This window comes from Podarcis tiliguerta (assembly GCF_965153285.1).
Source record: "Podarcis tiliguerta genome assembly, chromosome: 13".
In the NCBI taxonomy this organism is placed as follows: Eukaryota; Metazoa; Chordata; class Lepidosauria; order Squamata; family Lacertidae; genus Podarcis; species Podarcis tiliguerta.
This window is the reverse complement of record NC_139546.1, coordinates 406,727-425,028: the sequence shown is the minus strand read 5'-3', so window position 1 is coordinate 425,028 and position 18,302 is coordinate 406,727. Positions and strand designations below refer to the sequence as shown.

Sequence of the window (18,302 nt, the reverse complement as noted above, 5' to 3'; positions counted from 1 at the left end):
CTACTTTTTAAGATGCTGTCTAGGTTTGTCATTGCTTTTCTCCCAAGAATCAGGCGTCTTTTAATTTCGTGGCTGCTGTCACCATCTGCAGTGATCATGGAGCCCAAGAAAGTAAAATCTCTCACTACCTCCATTTCCTCCCCTTCTATTTGCCAGGAGGTGATGGGACCAGTGGCCATGATCTTTGTTTTTTTGATGTTGAGCTTCAGACCATATTTTGCGCTCTCCTCTTTCACCCTCAATAAAAGGTTCTTTAATTCCTCCTCACTTTCTGCCATCAAGGTTGTGTCATCTGCATATCTGAGGTTGTTGATATTTCTTCCAGCAATCTTAATTCCGGCTAGGGATTCATCCAGCCCAGCCTTTCGCATGATGAATTCTGCATATAAGTTAAATAAGCAGGGAGACAATATACAGCCTTGTCATACTCCTTTCCCAATTTTGAACCAATCAGTTGTTCCATATCCAGTTCTAACTGTAGCTTCTTGTCCCACATAGAGATTTCTCAGGAGACAGATGAGGTGATCAGGCACTCCCATTTCTTTAAGAACTTGCCATAGTTTGCTGTGGTCGACACAGTCAAAGGCTTTTGCATAGTCAATGAAGGAGAAGTAGATGTATTTCTGGAACTCTCTAGCTTTCTCCATAATCCAGCGCATGTTTGCAATTTGGTCTCTGGTTCCTCTGCCTCTTCTAAATCCAGCTTGCACTTCTGGGAATTCTCGGTCCCCATACTGCTTGAGCCTTCCTTGTAGAATTTTAAGCATAACATTGCTAGCGTGTGAAATGAGTGCAATTTTGCGGTAGTTGGAGCATTCTTTGGCACTGCCCTTCTTTGGGATTGGGATGTAGACTGATCTTCTCCAATCCTCTGGCCACTGCTGAGTTTTCCAAACTTGCTGGCATATTGAGTGTAACACCTTAACAGCATCATCTTTTAAAATTTTGAATAGTTCAGCTGGAATACCATCACTTCCACTGGCCTTGTTATTTGCAGTGCTTTCTAAGGCCCATTTGACTTCACTCTCCAGGATGCCTTGCTCAAGGTCAGCAACCACACTACCTGGGGTGTACGATCCATCCATATCTTTCTGGTATAATTCCTCTGTGTATTCTTGCCACCTCTTCTTGATGTCTTCTGCTTCTGTTAGGTCCTTACCACTTTTGTCCTTTATTATGGTAATCTTTGCACGAAATGTTCCTTTCATATCTCCAATTTTCTTGAACAGATCTCTGGTTCTTCCCATTTTGTTGTTATCCTCTATTTCTTTGCATTGCTCGTTTAAGAAGGCCTTCTTGTCTCTCCTTGCTATTTTTTGGAAATCTGCATTCAATTTCCTGTGTCTTACACTATCTCCCTCGCATTTTGCTTGCCTTCTCTCCCCTGCTATTTGTAAGGCCTCGCTGGACAGCCACTTTGCTTTCTTGCATTTCTTTTTCATTGGGATGGTTTTCGTTGCTGCCTCCTGTATAATGTTACGAGCCTCCATCCATAGTTCTTCAGGCACTCTGTCCAGCAAATCTAAATCCTTAAACCTGTTCCTCACTTCCACTGTGTATTCATAAGTGATTTGATTTAGATTGTATCTTATCGGCCCAGTGGTTTTTCTTACTTTCTTCAGTTTAAGCTTGAATTTTGCTATAAGAAGCTGATGATCTAAGCCACAGTCAGCTCCAGGTCTTGTTTTTGCTGACTGTATAGAGCTTCTCCATCTTTGGCTGCAGAGAATATAATCAATCTGATTTCGATGCTGCCCATCTGGTAATGTCCATGTGTAGAGTCGTCTCTTGTGTTGTTGGAAAAGAGTGTTTGTGATGACCAGCTTGTTCTCTTGACAGAATTCTATTAGCCTTTGCCCTGCTTCGTTTTGAACTCCAAGGCCAAACTTGCCAGTTGTTCCTTTTATCTCTTGATTCCCTACTTTAGCATTCCAATCCCCTATAATGAGAAGAACATCCTTCTTTGGTGTCACTTCTATAAGGTATTGTAAGTCTTCATAGAATTGGTCAATTTCAGTTTCTTCAGCACCAGTAGTTGGTGCATAAACTTGGATTACTGTGGTGTTAAAAGGTCTGCCTTGGATTCGTATCGAGATCATTCTATCATTTTTGAGATTGCATCCCAGTACAGCTTTCGCCACTCTTTTTTTGACTATGAGGGCCACTCCATTTCTTTTATGGGTTTCTTGTCCACAGTAGTAGATATGATGGTCATCCGAACTGAATTCGCCCATTCCCTTCCATTTTAGTTCACTGATGCCCAGGATATCAATATTTATTCTTGCCATCTCATTTTTGACCACATCCAACTTACCCAGGTTCATGGTTCTTACATTCCAGGTTCCTATGATTCTATGATTCTATGCAATATTTTTCTTTACAACATTGGACTTTCCTTTCGCTTCCAGACATATCCGCAACTGAGCGTCCTTTCAGCTTTGGCCAGCTGCTTCATCAGCTCTGGATCTACTTGTACTTGTCCTCCGCTCTTCCCCAGTAGCATGTTGGACGCCTTCCGACCTGAGGGGCTCATCTTCCAGCGTCATAACTTTTATATGCCTGTTGTCTTTGTCCATGGAGTTTTCTTGGCAGGGATACTGGAGTGGCTTGCTGGTTCCTCCTCCAGGTGGATCACGTTTGGTCAAAACTCTCCACTATGACCTGTTCATCTTGGGTGCCCTGCTCGGCATAGTTCATAGCTTCTCTGAGTTATTCAAGCCCCTTCGCCACGGCAAGGCAGTGATCCATGAAGGGGTCCATGGCATGTTGAACACTTTCAAATCCAAGGAAATATTTTCATTTTTCACTATGAAGCTCTTCTTAGTCTACTTTAATTATGCAAACCTCAATTTGCACTGGAATCCCACCCTTGGTTACCGTTTGGGGTGATAAGCTCCTTGGTTTTTGCCTTGGGGCCTTGAGGAGGGGTGCCATTCCCTCTACATACACAGTGCCTTTAATCCCAGTGCCTTTAATCAGTAGAAATTCAGTTGCTGAAAGCTCCTCTCAGAGACACATTCTGCTTGCTGTTAGGCACAATACCTGTGCAAGGAAAAGAAAGGGTGGCAGTGTTGCTTAGGTTCTCTGCTTGATACTTCCATGTCCTGTGAAGCTCTTTGAAAAGAGGTCAAGGGAGTATTGAGCACCTTGCTGCATGTAGGATGTGGGGGGTTTGTGGCGGGGGAGGGACAAATGTGGTTTTCTTGCAGAAACAAGATCCTGAAGCTTTTGCTTTTCTGGTAGATTTTAGACTCTGAGCTGTTTGAGCTGATGCATCAAAATGGCGATTACACACATTTTTACTTCTGCTACCGCTGGTTTCTCCTGGATTTTAAGCGAGGTGCGTTGGGGGTATGGGGTCTGTATCTGCATTTTGACTTAAACACATCTTTTAACACTAGCTGGAGCAGCATGAGTTGCCCTGATAGCATCCTGAGGACAGGAGTTGGGAGAAGGTAAAATATAATTGCCCTTCTTTGTTCCTCCCCCCAATTTTTTTCCTGGTGTCCTCTTTGATGTTTGCTGCACAACGCTGTTTGCTGCAGAGAATTCTGGGTTGGGGGTCACTTATGCATTTTAGGGTTGCCATATTTTAAAGAGCAAAAAAGAGGACACATTTGCTGACTTCTGCTTTTAACTATGGATCATTATGATGACTCTCATTTTACATACCCATGAAAAAGAGGACGTGTCCTGGAAAAAGAGGGCATGTGACAACCCTAGCTTTGGTCGCTTCAGATGGCTTCAATGACTGTTCTTTTTTTGTTCCTGTTTTCTAACAGAGCTAGTTTACAATGATGTCTTCTCTGTCTGGGAAACGATCTGGGCAGCAGCACAGATCTCCTCGTCTCATTATGTCCTCTTCATTGCTCTTGCCTTGGTGGAGGTTTATCGGGACATCATCCTGGAGAACAACATGGACTTCACGGATATCATCAAGTTCTTCAATGGTACAGATTGTAATGGGCTGGGGCTGAAGTTGAGGACACTTTTCTGTCCCAAATGACTGCACTGCAAAATCTGTGCCCCTCAGGAATAGGCACCAAGCCAGCCTCCAGGAGTCCTGAGCCAGGGACTTTGAGGTTGAGCTGCCTTCTGACCTCTGTGCAGGCAGAGAGAAATGTTGGCTTGTTCTCTGCTGCACTGCAGTACCACCACCAAAGCAGCCCAAAAGGTACTCTTTAGGGATCCGTTGGTGCCTGGAGGGACTCACCGGATTCCATCAAGCTGTAGACTTTGGCCTTAGTCTGAGCAATATTTCACTTACATGCAGACTGAGCTACAGTGGTACCTCGGGTTAAGTACTTAATTCGTTCCAGAGGTCCATACTTAACCTGAAACTGTTCTTAACCTGAAGCACCACTTTAGCTAATGGGGCCTCCTGCTGCTGCCGCACCGCCAGAGCCCAATTTCTGTTCTCATCCTGAAGCAAAGTTCTTAACCTGAAGCACTATTTCTGGGTTAGCGGAGTCCTTAACCTGAAGCGTATGTAACCCGAGGTACCACTGTATTTGACTTCTTGCTGAGCTCTTTTTTTGCACCATCTTCTTGCTTTCCTGCCCAACTGATATGCGTGTGTGTTGTGAATGTCCTCTGTATCTTGCACATGACATATAGATCCTTTTTTTTAACTAGAGATGCTGGGGATGGGACTTGCGGTGTGCTGAGCATGGCCTCTCCCACATAGTTGTGGTCCCTTCCCAAAGGTGTCCCTGCAGGATGCCTGAGTGTGGGGATAGAGGGAAGGGCAGAGACCTCACCTTGTTTTTTTTGAACCTACCCTCTCTTCTTCCTCTGTTTTGCTTGACCCTTCCTTCCTTCCATTCCAGAAATGGCAGAGCGGCACAACACTCAACAGGTCCTGAAGCTGGCGCGGGACCTTGTCTACAAAGTCCAGACACTCATTGAGAACAAGTGATTTGAGAGAACATCTGCCCTGGAAGAGGAAGGGAGACTGAAGCAACCCTTGTGTACATTTGGAGGCTGGACTAGCGCATAAGGCAGAGAGCTAGAGAGGGAGCATGCCTCTCCCCATGAACTTGAGCCAGTCCCTGGAGAGGCAGTCTCCCAGCCAGTCATTCCACGGTTTGCATGGGCTGGGTGTTTTCAGCCACTGCCTGCTGGCTCTTCTGTTTCCGTGATGACAATTAACCAAAGAACTCACAAGCTCTGCCTCCTTTCTCATTCAGGTAGGATGGAGCTTGACTGGCACAAACCTTGCCTTGAGGACAGAGGTCAGTCGTTAGGTGGGTGGAAAGGGTGTGGCTGTTTATTGGGATGACTGGTTTTATTACCTTCTGTTCCTGTTTGGAAAGGTCAAGCCTTGAAAAGGGGTGGCTGGGATCTGTCGTTGATTTCCCTCCCTCCCTTCAGATCTTCCTTCAGAGAGAATATTTTAAACAGACAGCATTTTTCCTTCCCCTGTCACCTCCAAAATGTGCAGGTCGGGATCTAACTCTTGGCCCTTTAATCAAAAGGTGAGGCTTCGCCGAGGTCATCCTTTTATGGGGAAGCTTTCTCACCTTCTGAAGGGTGCCAGTTGAGGCCATCTCTGCCACTGAGGTTTGTCTGTTCTCTTCCTGATTTTCCTGAAATTTTCTGCAGTGCCCCAGATTGCTGTCACCATATTTCATTAGGAAACCGTATAGCAGACTGAGGCCAGGCTGGCCTGTTCCATCCTGCTCTGTGGGGATGCTTGCCATTCTTTGCCCTTGACCAGGGCCTGACAAAAAAAAATGTTCTCCAACCCAGCACATTTTTTGCTGGACTGAGGACTTAAGCATCCTGCTTTTCTATCATCAGGTTTCAAAGCCATCATGTATGTCCAGGGCCTTGATGGCATCTCGTTGAAATTTTTCTCTCGCTTCTCTCTTTCTGCCCTAGATGGCTCCTTGTGTTTCAAAGCAGAAAGCACCCGATGGTTGCTCTGTTCCAGCCTCAGGAGTTTCCTCTCTTCAACACTGAACCTTGGAGGTTGGGCTCAGCCTATTAACACACACACACACACACACACACACACACTTTGCGCCTCTCCTTCACATTGTCCTTCTGAATGATGTGATAGTACAGGATACAGGATACTTCTTGGAGAAAGTCTATAAACACTTACTAGAGGAGGTAAGCCATCCTTCCCCAACCTAGTGCCCAGTGCCCTCCAGATGGTGTTGAGCTCCAACTTCCAATATCCCCCGTCTGCCTGGCCAATGGTCAAGGATGATGGGAGTTGTAGTCCAACACCACTTGGTGAGCCCCATGTTGGGAAAGGCTGATGGAAACGGCAGCCCATGGAGCTGATCCTGTGACTCCTCTGAAGTTCTGCCTCTGTGTTGTCTCTGGTCAGCACCAGATTAACCAGTCTTCTTAGCACTCTAGTGTGAAGTAACATTGAGGACAAATATTTGAATTGGTCTGTGTTAAAAATTCAGGTGTTCTTTTTAAAAGAGAAGGAGAAAGAAACAGAGTGAAATTAAATGGGTTCCCTGATTTTAAAAAATCTCCTGAAAAAGTTGCCATCATGGCTAAGTGAGTGCCTATATTTTGTTTGGTTGTTGTTGTCATGAAAAGGCCTTCCTCGTAGCCAGTAAATGCTCAGCCATAGTTGCTTCTCCCTCTCACTCCAGAGGACTAGTCTCTTAAACAGTGCTGCAAAATCCATCCCACCCACCCTGCTGGGTCTCTGTGCTGGCTACTCGTACTTCCATGCTAAGCCCTTCCTATTCTTCTTTCAGGAGAGAGTGGTCAAAGAGCCACGCTTCCAAAGTGAATAACCCTTAATGACCTCCATCCTTAAATTGGGAGCGGGGGGTTCAGTCCTTGACAGCTGCACTTCAAAGCAGGGAGCTCTGTCTCAACAGTACAGTCAAACTGGTTTAACTGTCCCGGCTTCCCTATGCAAAGCCTGGGGATTTGAGTTTGGAGAGGGAGCTGCTGACCTCGCCCAAGCCCATTAATTTTGCCCTTCCCATTTGGCGCCCAAGCTGTAAGTCCCAGGCTTCCATCACTGGCTGTGCAAGGAGGCCATGCCAGGTGGACCAGTAGTGCAAACTGGATTCCTTGCCCCAAACAAGTTCAGCTTGGACTTCCCATGGCCTTGGGTGGCTGGTTGGACTTCCACAAAGTGGTAGGGCACTCCATTTTTCTGGCAAGTGTTAAAGAATCAGGCACCGCCCTCCAAAGCAGACATAGGCACATCCCAGGCTCAGCCAGATACTAAAGCACAAGAGAATCGTGCCCCTGGGCAGTGGTGCCAAGTGGGCTTTTGCCCTTTTGTCCCCATAAGGAAGGGGAACAGTTACAAAACAAGTTACTTCCTCCTGTTCTGGAGCTGATCTGCCTTACTACTTCTACCCCCAGAACTTTTTCTGGGAGATGGCAGGGCAATGTGGTATTTTAAGGATAAGGTTTGGGACTGAAGGATCCATGCAGTCCATGGGGTGGGTGGGTGTACGTACATGTTGCTTGTGTTGGGCTTTTTGACTGTGGATGCTAGTGTTTCCACCCTCCTTTCTTAAAAGCACAAACTTGATCTAGTGACCTGTTTCTGAAAGATAAACCTTTCCACTTTGGAAAACTCCAAACGAGAGAATTAAGCAGGCTGACTAGCCCTTTTCTGACAGGGCAGTGTCCTTGCCAAGCAAGTTGTGAGGAGCCAGCTGCCCTGGAGATGGCAGCGAGAAATGGTATGATGCAGTGGAAAGAGCATGGGACCTTGACTTGCTTTGAATTTTCGCTCACCCTTGAAGCTGTTGGTTGGTCACTTCCTGCCCATCCAGCCTACTTCACAGAGTGACCGGGAGGACAACATGGTCCATCTTCTCCCCTTTATTGGAGGAAGGGTGAGATGCAGTGTGTAGGCTGCATCTGCAGGGGATTTTTGATGTTGTCTTTGTTTTTGACGCTATGAGAAGCTGTATCTAAATTTTGAGAAGTAGTTTCTAGTATATAACTTTGCAATTGTTAGCACAAGGGTTTTCCACTCCCATATCACACTCTTGTTTTCAGAGCAATGCTACATCACCATGAACTAATTGCACTCACCCCTTGGGGTGACCTTTTAGTTTTTCTGAAATCCCTTTAAAAAATGGTTTTGTTTTAAAAGCTAGCTGAGTAATCAAGCCGAGCACTTTCTGCCTATGCTATCAGAGAGAGCATATTTTGGCCATTTGATAGCAGTCTTGCTTTGTGTCTGTGTGCGTGTGTGTGTGTGTGCGCGCGCGCATGTGTTTTAAGGAGAGCACTTTTAAATGCAAAGAAAATGTTATTTATTTACAGGTCTTTATTGATTCTCTCTGTGCGTCCTGAACTCTGTGTGCGTGAAGCATTATGCAAACAAATACATTCTTTTCTCAATGTCGCCAAACATATCTTTTAAATGTTGATCAGGAAATTGTTTGTGTGTGTGTGTCTATATCTATATATTATATAGATACAAATATTGTATGTACAGTATAGAAAATGTATATGTGAGTTAGGCAGGGCACTAAGAAATCATTGCTTTTAAGAAAAGCGTTTTGCTGCTCCTCAGATGCCAAAATTCTTTGAGTGTATTGGGAGTAGTAGTGGAGGTTTGTTGCTGTTCTGTTGCACATCAGAGGATAAAGACAGATAATAGTTTGCAAGAAAAAGTGGCTTCATTTCCTATGGGGTGTAAAGTGATATGTCTCTCTCATCCCATCAACTTGCCAAAGAGACTTGGCAGGTTTCTGAATCCCTATGAAAACCTTCCAGATTTTGTTGACCAGAGGTGAGTGTGCATGCCACAAGCATTGATTCCCCTTTTCACATTACCTAAAAAAAGAAAAGAAATCTAATTTTGAAATTACAACACTTGGGGCTAGCGTGCATGTCAAAAAATTCATGCCCAGAATGCCATGTCTGTCAATGAGAAACTGGCGTGGATCTGGATTGATTTGGTGGGGCAGAGGCTGGATGTGCTCTTGTGCATGAACCTGCCCTTTGAGTAGAAATGCTATCATGGGCAGCCTTTGGAATCTCTGGCTGGAGGACTTTTACATCCTTGAAAAAGACGGCCCATGTTATCTATACACATTACGACATCAGGTGAAGCCTTGGGCAGGGGAGAATAAAACCAGCTGTTACTCTTTGCAATCCTCTAAAAGAATGTTAAGCTAACACAGCAGCGGGGGCTATGGGGGGACACACACCCCAGAAGCTGCTGGACCTCCAACTGCCGTCACCCCTGACATCTGCTGGTCATCCCTGATGTGAGATGGGAGTCCACAACTTTTGTATAACACCCCCCACACACACACACATTCTCTTTCAGCTGCAGCGGAATTAATTTGACAGCCCACATTTAAACACTTGACTCTAGTTTTCTGGTCATTCTTAAGATGAAGAGATTTCTATTATTTCAACGGTGGCCAAACACAGTATCAGGCAGTCATTCCACTAGAACGTTTTGTTTCTTATTACAATCGTGGTTGAGAATGTGAACCTGTTAGAATATATTAAAAAATTGTCCAGTAGTACCTTAAGGTAAAGGTAAAGGGACCCCTGACCATTAGGTCCAGTCATGGCCGACTCTGGGGTTGCAGCGCTCATCTTGCTTTATTGGCCGAGGGAGCCGGCGTACAGTTTCCGGGTCATGTGGCCACCATGACTAAGCCACTTCTGGCAAACCAGAGCAGCGCACGGGAATGCCGTTTACCTTCCTGCTGGAGCGGTACCTATTTATCTACTTGCACTTTGACGTGCTTTCGAACTGCTTGGTTGGCAGGAGCAGAAGGGTCGGCAGTTCGAATACCCGTGACGGGGTGAGCTCCCGTTGCTCGGTCCCTGCTCCTGTACCCACCACAGCACCACCCGCATCCCTTATATAGATAAGTAGAGGGTTTTAAAGGAGGATTGGACAAATTCATGGAGAATAAGGCTATCAATGGTGTTTGCATAGTTCCTATATGCCCCTCCTTTTCAACTGGGACTTAAGTAGCAGCTGGAAATTTTGGTGATAATTGTTTGTTTCCCAATGTCAGCTCTATCTGAAGACCTTAAAGCAAACATAGGGAAGCTGTGGCTCTCCAGACATTGCTGGACTCCCATCTCTCATCTGCTGCAGTCAGCCTGGCCAATGATATGGGATGATGACAGGAGTTGTAGTCCAGCAACATCTGGAAGGCTGCAGGTGTCCCATCCGTGCCTTAAGGGAATGCAAGGTTCAAAGCAGAGAAAATGTATTGCTGTGCTTTCATTTAGGGGTGCCTCTGTTCTGCTGCATGTCTGGATTCTGGCCCCAATCCAAAGTTGTTGACACCCTCTGATGTGCACACACACACACACACACACCAAGGTTGCAGGTTCGATCCCGGTACAGGACAGCTGCATATTCCTGCATTGCAGGGGGTTGGATTAGATGACTCTCAGGGTCCCTTCCAACTCTACAATTCTATGATCTCCTCCTGCATATGGTGATGGAGAAATCCCCATTCATTTCAGCAGGACGGGCTATCATACACAAGGAAGTATGCCAGAACAAAGATGAGAAGCACTTGTGAATTGGAGCTGTGAGATTTGTGTGCATCTAAGTCAGCCTTTGCCAGCCTGGTACACTCTGAGTGTTATAGACCAGTGTTTTGCAACCTTGAGCCCTGAGATGTTGTTGGACAACAACTCCCATTATCCCCAGCCAACTTAACCCAAGGCCAAGAATGATGGGAGATGTAGTCCAGCAACATCTGAGGACCCAGGGTTGAAGGGCACTTTTTTTTAAGACTGCAGTTCTTATCAGACCAAGCCCATGTGGCCTTTCTTCCATCAGCCCCATCATCATGCAGCTGCACTGGGAGTAGGGGCTGATGGAAGCTGGAGCCCCAGAACATCTGGAGGGTCCCAGGTTGGTCTACAGCAGGGGTCAGCAAACGTTCAGCAGGGGGCTGGTCCACTGTCCCTCAGACCTTGTGGGGGACTGGACTATATTTTGAAGAGAAAAAAATGAACGAATTCCTTTGCTCACAAATAACCCAGAGATGCATTTTAAATAAAAGCACACATTCTACTCATGTAAAAACATGCTGATTCCTGGACTGTCCACAGGCCGGATTTAAAAGTCGATTGGGACGGATCTGGCCCCCGGGCCTTAGTTTGCCTACCCATGGTCTACAGCTTCTCCGTGTGAATTAGCAGTTGTTGGCTTGTGGGCAACTGTGTCCTAATCACCAGAGCTTCGTTTTTGTTTTAACCAGGGTGGGGTGCATAGCTATCAACTTTCAGATTTGAAAATAAGGGATCAGCAGGCTCACCTGTCCCAGAGACAGTCTATGGGATATCTAACAATCTGGGATAGCAGCGGGAAACGGCACTGAAATAAGGGAATTTCCTGCCAAAAAAAGGGAAGGTTGACAGCTGGGGTGGGGCTGGGGGCTCCATTTTGGCCAAAAGAGACACACCCAAAGCTGGAAGCTTAGTGGGAGTTCTGGTTGGAAAGGTGGTGTCGCTGTGTGTGTGTGTGTGTGTGTGTGTGTGTGTGTCTGTATCAAGCAACCCAGGAAGGTTCTTCAGGTACCTTTTTTGGAGCAAGAAAACATGAGCTCTGAATGTATCTGTTGAGTGATTGCTGCCTGACACAACTTGCTACTGCTGCTGCTTTGTGTGTGTGTCTCAGCGGGCTCCTTTGGGCTACTCTGGTATCACTCCTTATGAGATGCCCTGCTGTTGCTTTCATAGTTAATGTTTGACAATAAAAGTGCTGCTTTTTGCCTGTTTGCATTCCGCTCTGTGGCATAATTTTGGTTATTTTTAAAAAATTCTGCTTTGATATTTTGTTAACCGATGTTAATTGTAACTTATTTCTGTGGGGCCAGAAAGATAAAAGAAAGTTATATATTCTCTATGGTTCTATGTATTTTCAAATCAATAATTAAACAAACAAACAAACAAACAAAATATGGCTGTTATATGTAACAGTTCTGGTGTTGGGATTGGGACAGATTCTGAGTTATGTCTCTCTAGAATGGTTTGCATATAACACTGAGCCCTGCTTGTTATGGTTTATTAACCACAAACAAATGACACCCATAAGCCACAGTTTTTGACTTATAAACCCTGCCTTGTTTTAAGCATGGCTTCTTGTATTGTCATTAGAGGGTGAATAAGAGCTATTCCATGCTGTCATAAGAGAGTGGAGTGAATGAGATTGGACTGCTTATAATGCAAACAGCTTCTGCAGTCTCTACGTCAGCCTGTTTGAAATGGAAGTTAGTTCCCCATTCAGCAGGCACTAACTTCTCACATTGTAAAGTATACTGGGCACTCTGAAGGACACAGGACAATATACTCATTCTGGTGGGATGCTCTTCTATTCTAGAGCAGCCAAATAGCGTCAGGCCTTGGGCAACAGCTCTTTCAGGTCTTGGGCTTTCCCAGCCCTGCTAACCCAGCATCTTTCTACTTGGAGTTGAACTTGGAACCTGCATCCGAGGCTCATGTGTCCCCACAGGACTTTCTGCACTCTCCTACCACCTCTGCTCTTAGAGGGTTGTGTCCCCCGCTCCCCATTAATGTAGAATAATTATGAAGATGCACATACAGTTTCCGGCTGTCCACCCACCCTTAAGGTTGCCAGGTCAGGAACATTCCAGACTCTGAAATTTCAACTTATCTGCTCCTTATAACCAGCCCTAAGCAACAGTCTGGCTGCAGCTCTTTGGGCCAGTTGATGTTTCTGAGCACTTTTCAAAGGTAGCCCTAATCCATACGAATTGCAAGTACAGTGGTGCCCCGCAAGACGAATGCCTCGCAAGACAGAAAACCCGCAAGACGAAAGGGTTTTCTGTCTGCAGGGGCGCTTCGCAAGACGAATTTCCCTATGGGCTTGCTTCGCAAGACGAAAAATGACGGGAAAAAAATCAATTTTTTTTTTTTGCTCCAAAACCCCTTATTCTGAATTGCTAAGCTGCTAAAAGCATTTTAGCAGCAAAACCGCTAACCCCCCCCTAAAAAAGCCGTTTTTAGCCCTTTTTTAGCCAATAGCGCTAATAGCGCTACTCCGTCAATGGGCTTGCTTCGCAAGACGAAAAAACCGCAAGACGAAAAGACTCCCGGAACGGATTCTTTTTGTCTTGCGAGGCACCACTGTAATGCATGTGTTACTGGCCAAATCAGACATCTCAAGGAATGGGTGCAGCTGGCGCACTAGCTGTAACTGTGCAAATGCACTCCTGGCCAACTCAGAAACCTTAGCATCCATGCTCAGGGCTGAGTTCAAGAGAACACCCAAACTATGGACCTATGTCCTTAGAGGGAGTGCTCCCCATCCAGCACAGGATGAATCCCGATTCCCTGTTCTGCCTTCCAACTGATCAAGAGCACCTCTGTCTTGTCAGTATTGTATTATAGTTAGTTCACTCTCATCCAGTCCACTACTGATGACAGACACTGGTTTAGAACTGAGACAGCCTCTTTGGATTTAGGTGAAAATGAGAAATAGAGCTGGGTATCATCAGCATACTGACACTGAACCCTGAAACTCCAAACCGTCTCTCACAGGAGTCTCATGTAAACATAAAATAGTTTGGGGGACAAAACAGGGTCCCTGAGGACCCTGCCGGCCAATGGCCAAAGCATCAAACAGGAGTCTCCCAGCACCACTTTCTGGATTTGCCCCTCCAGGAAGGAAGGGAGCAACTGTAACACAGGACCTCCAAGTCCCATCCCAGAAAGGCAGCCCAAAAGGATACCATGGTTGATGGTATCGAAAGCCACTAGGAAGTTCAGCAGAACCAATAGGGATACACTAGCTCAGTCCAGTTCCTGGCATGTCATCCACCAAGGTATCCAAAGTCATCTCTGTCCCATAACTATCGTAGTCATGAAACCAACTAGCTACACCTCTGCCCACTACTGCTTATGCAACTTGTTACTCTTTTTTCCTAACTAATATTTAATTTCAAGTAACAAAACATACCCATACAATAAAAACAGAGCTTAGTAGTTGCATAGAAAAGAAAAATAGTGGGGTCTTAGTGGACCACAAGCTGAATGTGAGTCAACTGTGTGATGCAGCAGAAAAAAAGCTAATGCTGCCTCAACAGAAGTATTGTGTCCAGATCAAGGGAAGTCAGATCAAGGGTCGTCAGACCACACCTGGAGTACTGTGTCTAGTTCTGGGCACCACAGTTTAAGGTTGTTGACAAGCTGGAACGCGTGCAGAGGAAGGCAACTAAGATGAAAAGGGGTCTGGAAACCAAACCTTGTGAGGAACAGTTGAAGGAGTTGGTTACTGTATGCTTAGCCTGGAAAAGAGAGGACTGAGAGAAGATATGATATTCATCTTCAATTATCTCAAAGGCTGCCACATGGAAGAGGGAACAGCTTGTTTTCTCCTGTTTTGGAGGGTAGGATGGCTTCAAGTTACAAGAAAGGAGATTCCAACTAAACATCAGAAAAAAACTTTCTAACAGTAAAAGCTGTTCAACAGTGAAATGGTCTCCCTTAGAGGTGGTGGACTTCTTGGATCCTTGGAGGTTTTCTAAGCTGAGGTTGGATGGCCATCTGTTAGATATGCTTTAGCTGAAATTCCGGCATTGCAGGGAGATGGACTAATGACCCTTGGGGCCCCAACTCTACAATTCTAGGATTCTATGATACATGAAAGTGTAAGATTTTGTGAGTTAGTGGAGTGTGTATGAAAACCATGTTCAATTATCTTAACCAGGGGTGCCAACTTGAATAAAATATTTGGGGGGGGGGGTGGAGAGAAGGTAAGCCCCACCCCACATAATTGATCACATGATGTGGTACATGCACACCATTTGAATAGCAATGCCTTGGGGGAGGGCAGTCCCATCAAATATTTTATTTGGGGGCCAAAGGGACCTCAGCCCCTGGGAGTTGGCTCTTATGGTCTTAACATAGGCAACAGAGTCTTAACAAAGTCCATAAGCACAATGTTCATCACTTGCGAAATCCAGGCTTCAAAAAGATTTGCATTAAGCTTTCCCATTTTTCTGCAATCACTAATCTAGCTGCAGTTAATAAATGGAGGATGAAATCTTGATTCGTTCTAATCTGTGAAGTATGTTATAATAGTAGAGTTAATTTCGAGTCTGGTTTTAGCAATTATTGCATCATTTGAAACATTTTCCCCCCAAAAGGGATAATTTTTGTGCAAAACCACCACATGTGCAGGTAAATTGCACTCCCACCAGCAAAGCTTCAAGGTGTTATGATTAATTCTATATTATCTGGCTGGGCACATAAACCAGTGATGTGCTATCTTTAAAGCATTTTCTCAAATTCTAATTTAGATGGATTCAAAAGGTGGTTCATCCCAAATTTGTTCCCAGAGTTGTTCCTCTAATTTTTTCCAAAATCTTTCACCCCATTTTAGTCTTACTGAAGTGAGAGGAAGGGTAGTCAGTTGTGTGAGGATTTTATATCGTTGAGAGAGATTCCCTTTCCCAGTGGGTTGGCTGAATAGAATAGTTTCTCAAAACCATTTCAGCTGTGTAATTCTTGAGCCCATTTATTTATTTATTTATTTATTTATTTGATTTGATTTGATTTGATTTGATTTGATTGATTTAGAAAATGTATAATCTGGTGTATCTCTAACCAGCCACACAGTGTATCTCCCAATATAAAATTTATTTATGGAGCTGCAAGGGCTTTTGATTAGCACTGAAGTCTCTGGACTGTTAAGCAGCCACAAAACATTCTTGCTTGTTCAGAAAACAAAGAAAATACATGTAGGTGTTCATAGGAGATAAGAAGGGCAGAGCAATAATTTGTTGCAAGCTCCTGCCAGACTGAAGCTTTCAAGCTGCATGCACAGTATTCTTAATTAATTATTTTTTTACAGGCGCTCTTGCCCACGTGTAGATACAAGCCCTCCCCCTGGGGGCAGGCAGGCAAGCCTGGAGACTTCAGGTCAGTGGTCTGCCCTGGTGGGGAGCTGGCAACTCTGCCAATGGATTTGACCTCACAAATGCAGGCAGAGGCAAGGCTCACAGAAGTAGCCCCCGCACCCTGCAATCCTAGTTTTAGTTAATGAATATCTGAAGAAAGTGGAGAAGCAAAGGCTTCAAAGCATCTCCTCTTGGCTAATGGAGGGAGATTGTGCCTGCATTGATAAGCCCCACCTCGTAGGCAAACATCATGAGGAACCACCCTCGGGCCCCACTTATTCATAGCAGCTTTAGTGGAACGGTGGAAACAGCACCCAACTGTTGTCATGCTTACATTTTTTCCTGAGCAGGAAGAAGCAGATCAGACCGTGGCACCCTATCCCCACCCATCTGCTCCCAGATCAAAAGGTTGCTTGCTTGCTTATTTTAAAGACTTGTGTGCATGTTCAGACATGGTGCAGGTTTAGCAAGGCCAGGAAGATGAGACAGACCTTTCAACCTGGGTCTTACAGGTTCAATCAAAGCACCTTATAGGAATGAAAGGTGTCTTGATCTCTCATTAGTTAGGTTGCAGAGTGAAAAGAACTGGGCATGGTTTGGTCTAGAGCAGGCATAGTCCTGGTGGGGCTCTCCAGATGTTGCTGGACTCCCAAACTCCCTCCCACCCTGCCTGGCCAATAGTTGGGAATTAGGGCGTTGTAATCCAACAACATCTGGAGGGAACCATGGTTGGCTAACCATGTGGTAGATAATGGGTGGGAACCCTGCAGTCCTCTCAATATTAGATGACAGCTTCTGTCATCCCTCAGGGCTGGCTATGCTGATTGGCTGGTTCAATCCACAAGTGACAGCACTGAACTTTCTTGGTGTTAATGTATACCTAGGAAATGGCCTTACAATGAGTCAGTCTATTGGTCCATCTGACTCATAACAACAACAACAACAACAACATCAACAACAATTTATTATTTATATGCTGTCAATCTGACTGGGTTGCTCCAGCCACTCTGGGAGGCTCCCAACAAAAAATAGTAAAAGCACAATACTACATCACACACTAAAAACTTCCCTGAACTTCAGATGTCTTTTAAAAAATCACATAGCTGTTTATCTGTTTGAAATCTGATGGGAGGACATTCCACAGGGCAGGCGCCACTACCGAGAAGGCCCTCTGCCTGGTTCCCTGTAACCTCACTTCTTGCAGTGAGGGAACTGCCAGAAGGCCCTCGGAGCTGGACCCCAGTGTCTGGACTGAACAACAGGGGTGGAGTCACTCATTCAGGTCAAGGCCATTTAGGGCTTTCAAGGTCAGCACCAACACTTTGATTTGTGCTCAGAAATGTACTGGGAGCCAATGTAGGTCTTTCAGGACCAGTGCTATATGGTCTTGACAGCCACTCCCAGTCACCAGTCTAGCTGCCGCATTCTGGATTAGTTGTAGTTTCCAAGTCAACTTCAAGTGTAGCCCCACATACAGCACATTGCAGTAGTCAATGTGGGAGATAACCAGAGCACCTCAGTATTGTCAACTCAGGTTCAGAGTCTCTCTTAGCCCTACCTGGAGATGCCAAGGATTGAACCTGGGACCTTCTGTATGCACGGCAGAGCTATGGCCCTTCAAATAGGTAGGGTTTGTTAGCTTAAAAATGATTGAGTCTTCTAAACATTCAAGTAAACCTTAGAATCATAGAATTGTAAAGTTGAAAGGGACCCAAGGATCATCTAGCCCACCCCCTGCAATGGAAGTTGCAACTGGAGCAAATTATTTCCGAACACTGATATTTTAATAGACAAGTTTGCAGAGTTGTCTCATGAGATTCACAAGGATTAAATAAAAATCCAACTCAGATCCGTTTCTCCTTCCTCAATCCTGGCTGTGTAGCATCTCTTCCACATTGCCCCTGAATGGCACCTCTCATCCAAGCCCTGCTGTTCAACTGGGAAAATGACCATTGTGGGGAAACTGCCATTTGCTTTTTTTACCTAAAGGTTTAACTGAGGGTGGCAAAGGCAAGATTATATATTTGTCAAAGAAGGAAATGCAAGATAATTCATCTTTACCATGTACAGCTGTCTGCTTTCTTCAGTACAGTATATGGTGCAGAGATACAACATTATGGAGTGACAGAAACCAGGTGAAGGTAAGAGATTACTGTTGGTCTACATAAACAGTTCTGATTTGCATATTATGTTTTTTAAATCCTTTTCTGGCTGGAAGAGCTACACAGCTTTGGGAGAGGAAGAGGGGAACTGAGCTGAAATGAGGTATTTGAAGAAAGGGGAGATGCTTGGGCTGCAAATCCTCTTAGCTCATCCGTTTGCCTTTAATCCTTAAATTTATTCTTATGTGTCAGAGCTGGCTCCAGGTCCCAGCTCACAGAGGACCAACGCTAGCCGGTAGTAATGTACAAAAGTCTTTATTGAATTACAGTCTCCATT

The 18,302-nt window shown here is 45.1% G+C and overlaps 1 protein-coding gene and 1 long non-coding RNA gene across 2 annotated transcripts in view; one reads left to right on the top strand and one right to left on the bottom strand.

Moving 5' to 3' along the window:
- SGSM1 (small G protein signaling modulator 1) overlaps nucleotides 1–9,971 on the top strand; it is a 79,618-nt gene extending 69,647 nt beyond the window's left edge. The window contains exons 23-25 of the mRNA XM_083407267.1: nucleotides 3,244–3,340; nucleotides 3,783–3,950; nucleotides 4,830–9,971. Coding sequence (XP_083263393.1) covers nucleotides 3,244–3,340; nucleotides 3,783–3,950; nucleotides 4,830–4,918 — 354 coding nt within the window. The 3' untranslated portion in view covers nucleotides 4,919–9,971. The remainder of the gene's footprint in view (nucleotides 1–3,243; nucleotides 3,341–3,782; nucleotides 3,951–4,829) is intronic.
- Nucleotides 1–18,302, bottom strand: part of LOC310661414 — a 169,376-nt gene that overhangs the window by 114,485 nt on the left and 36,589 nt on the right. The gene's annotated exons all lie outside the window — the stretch shown is intronic.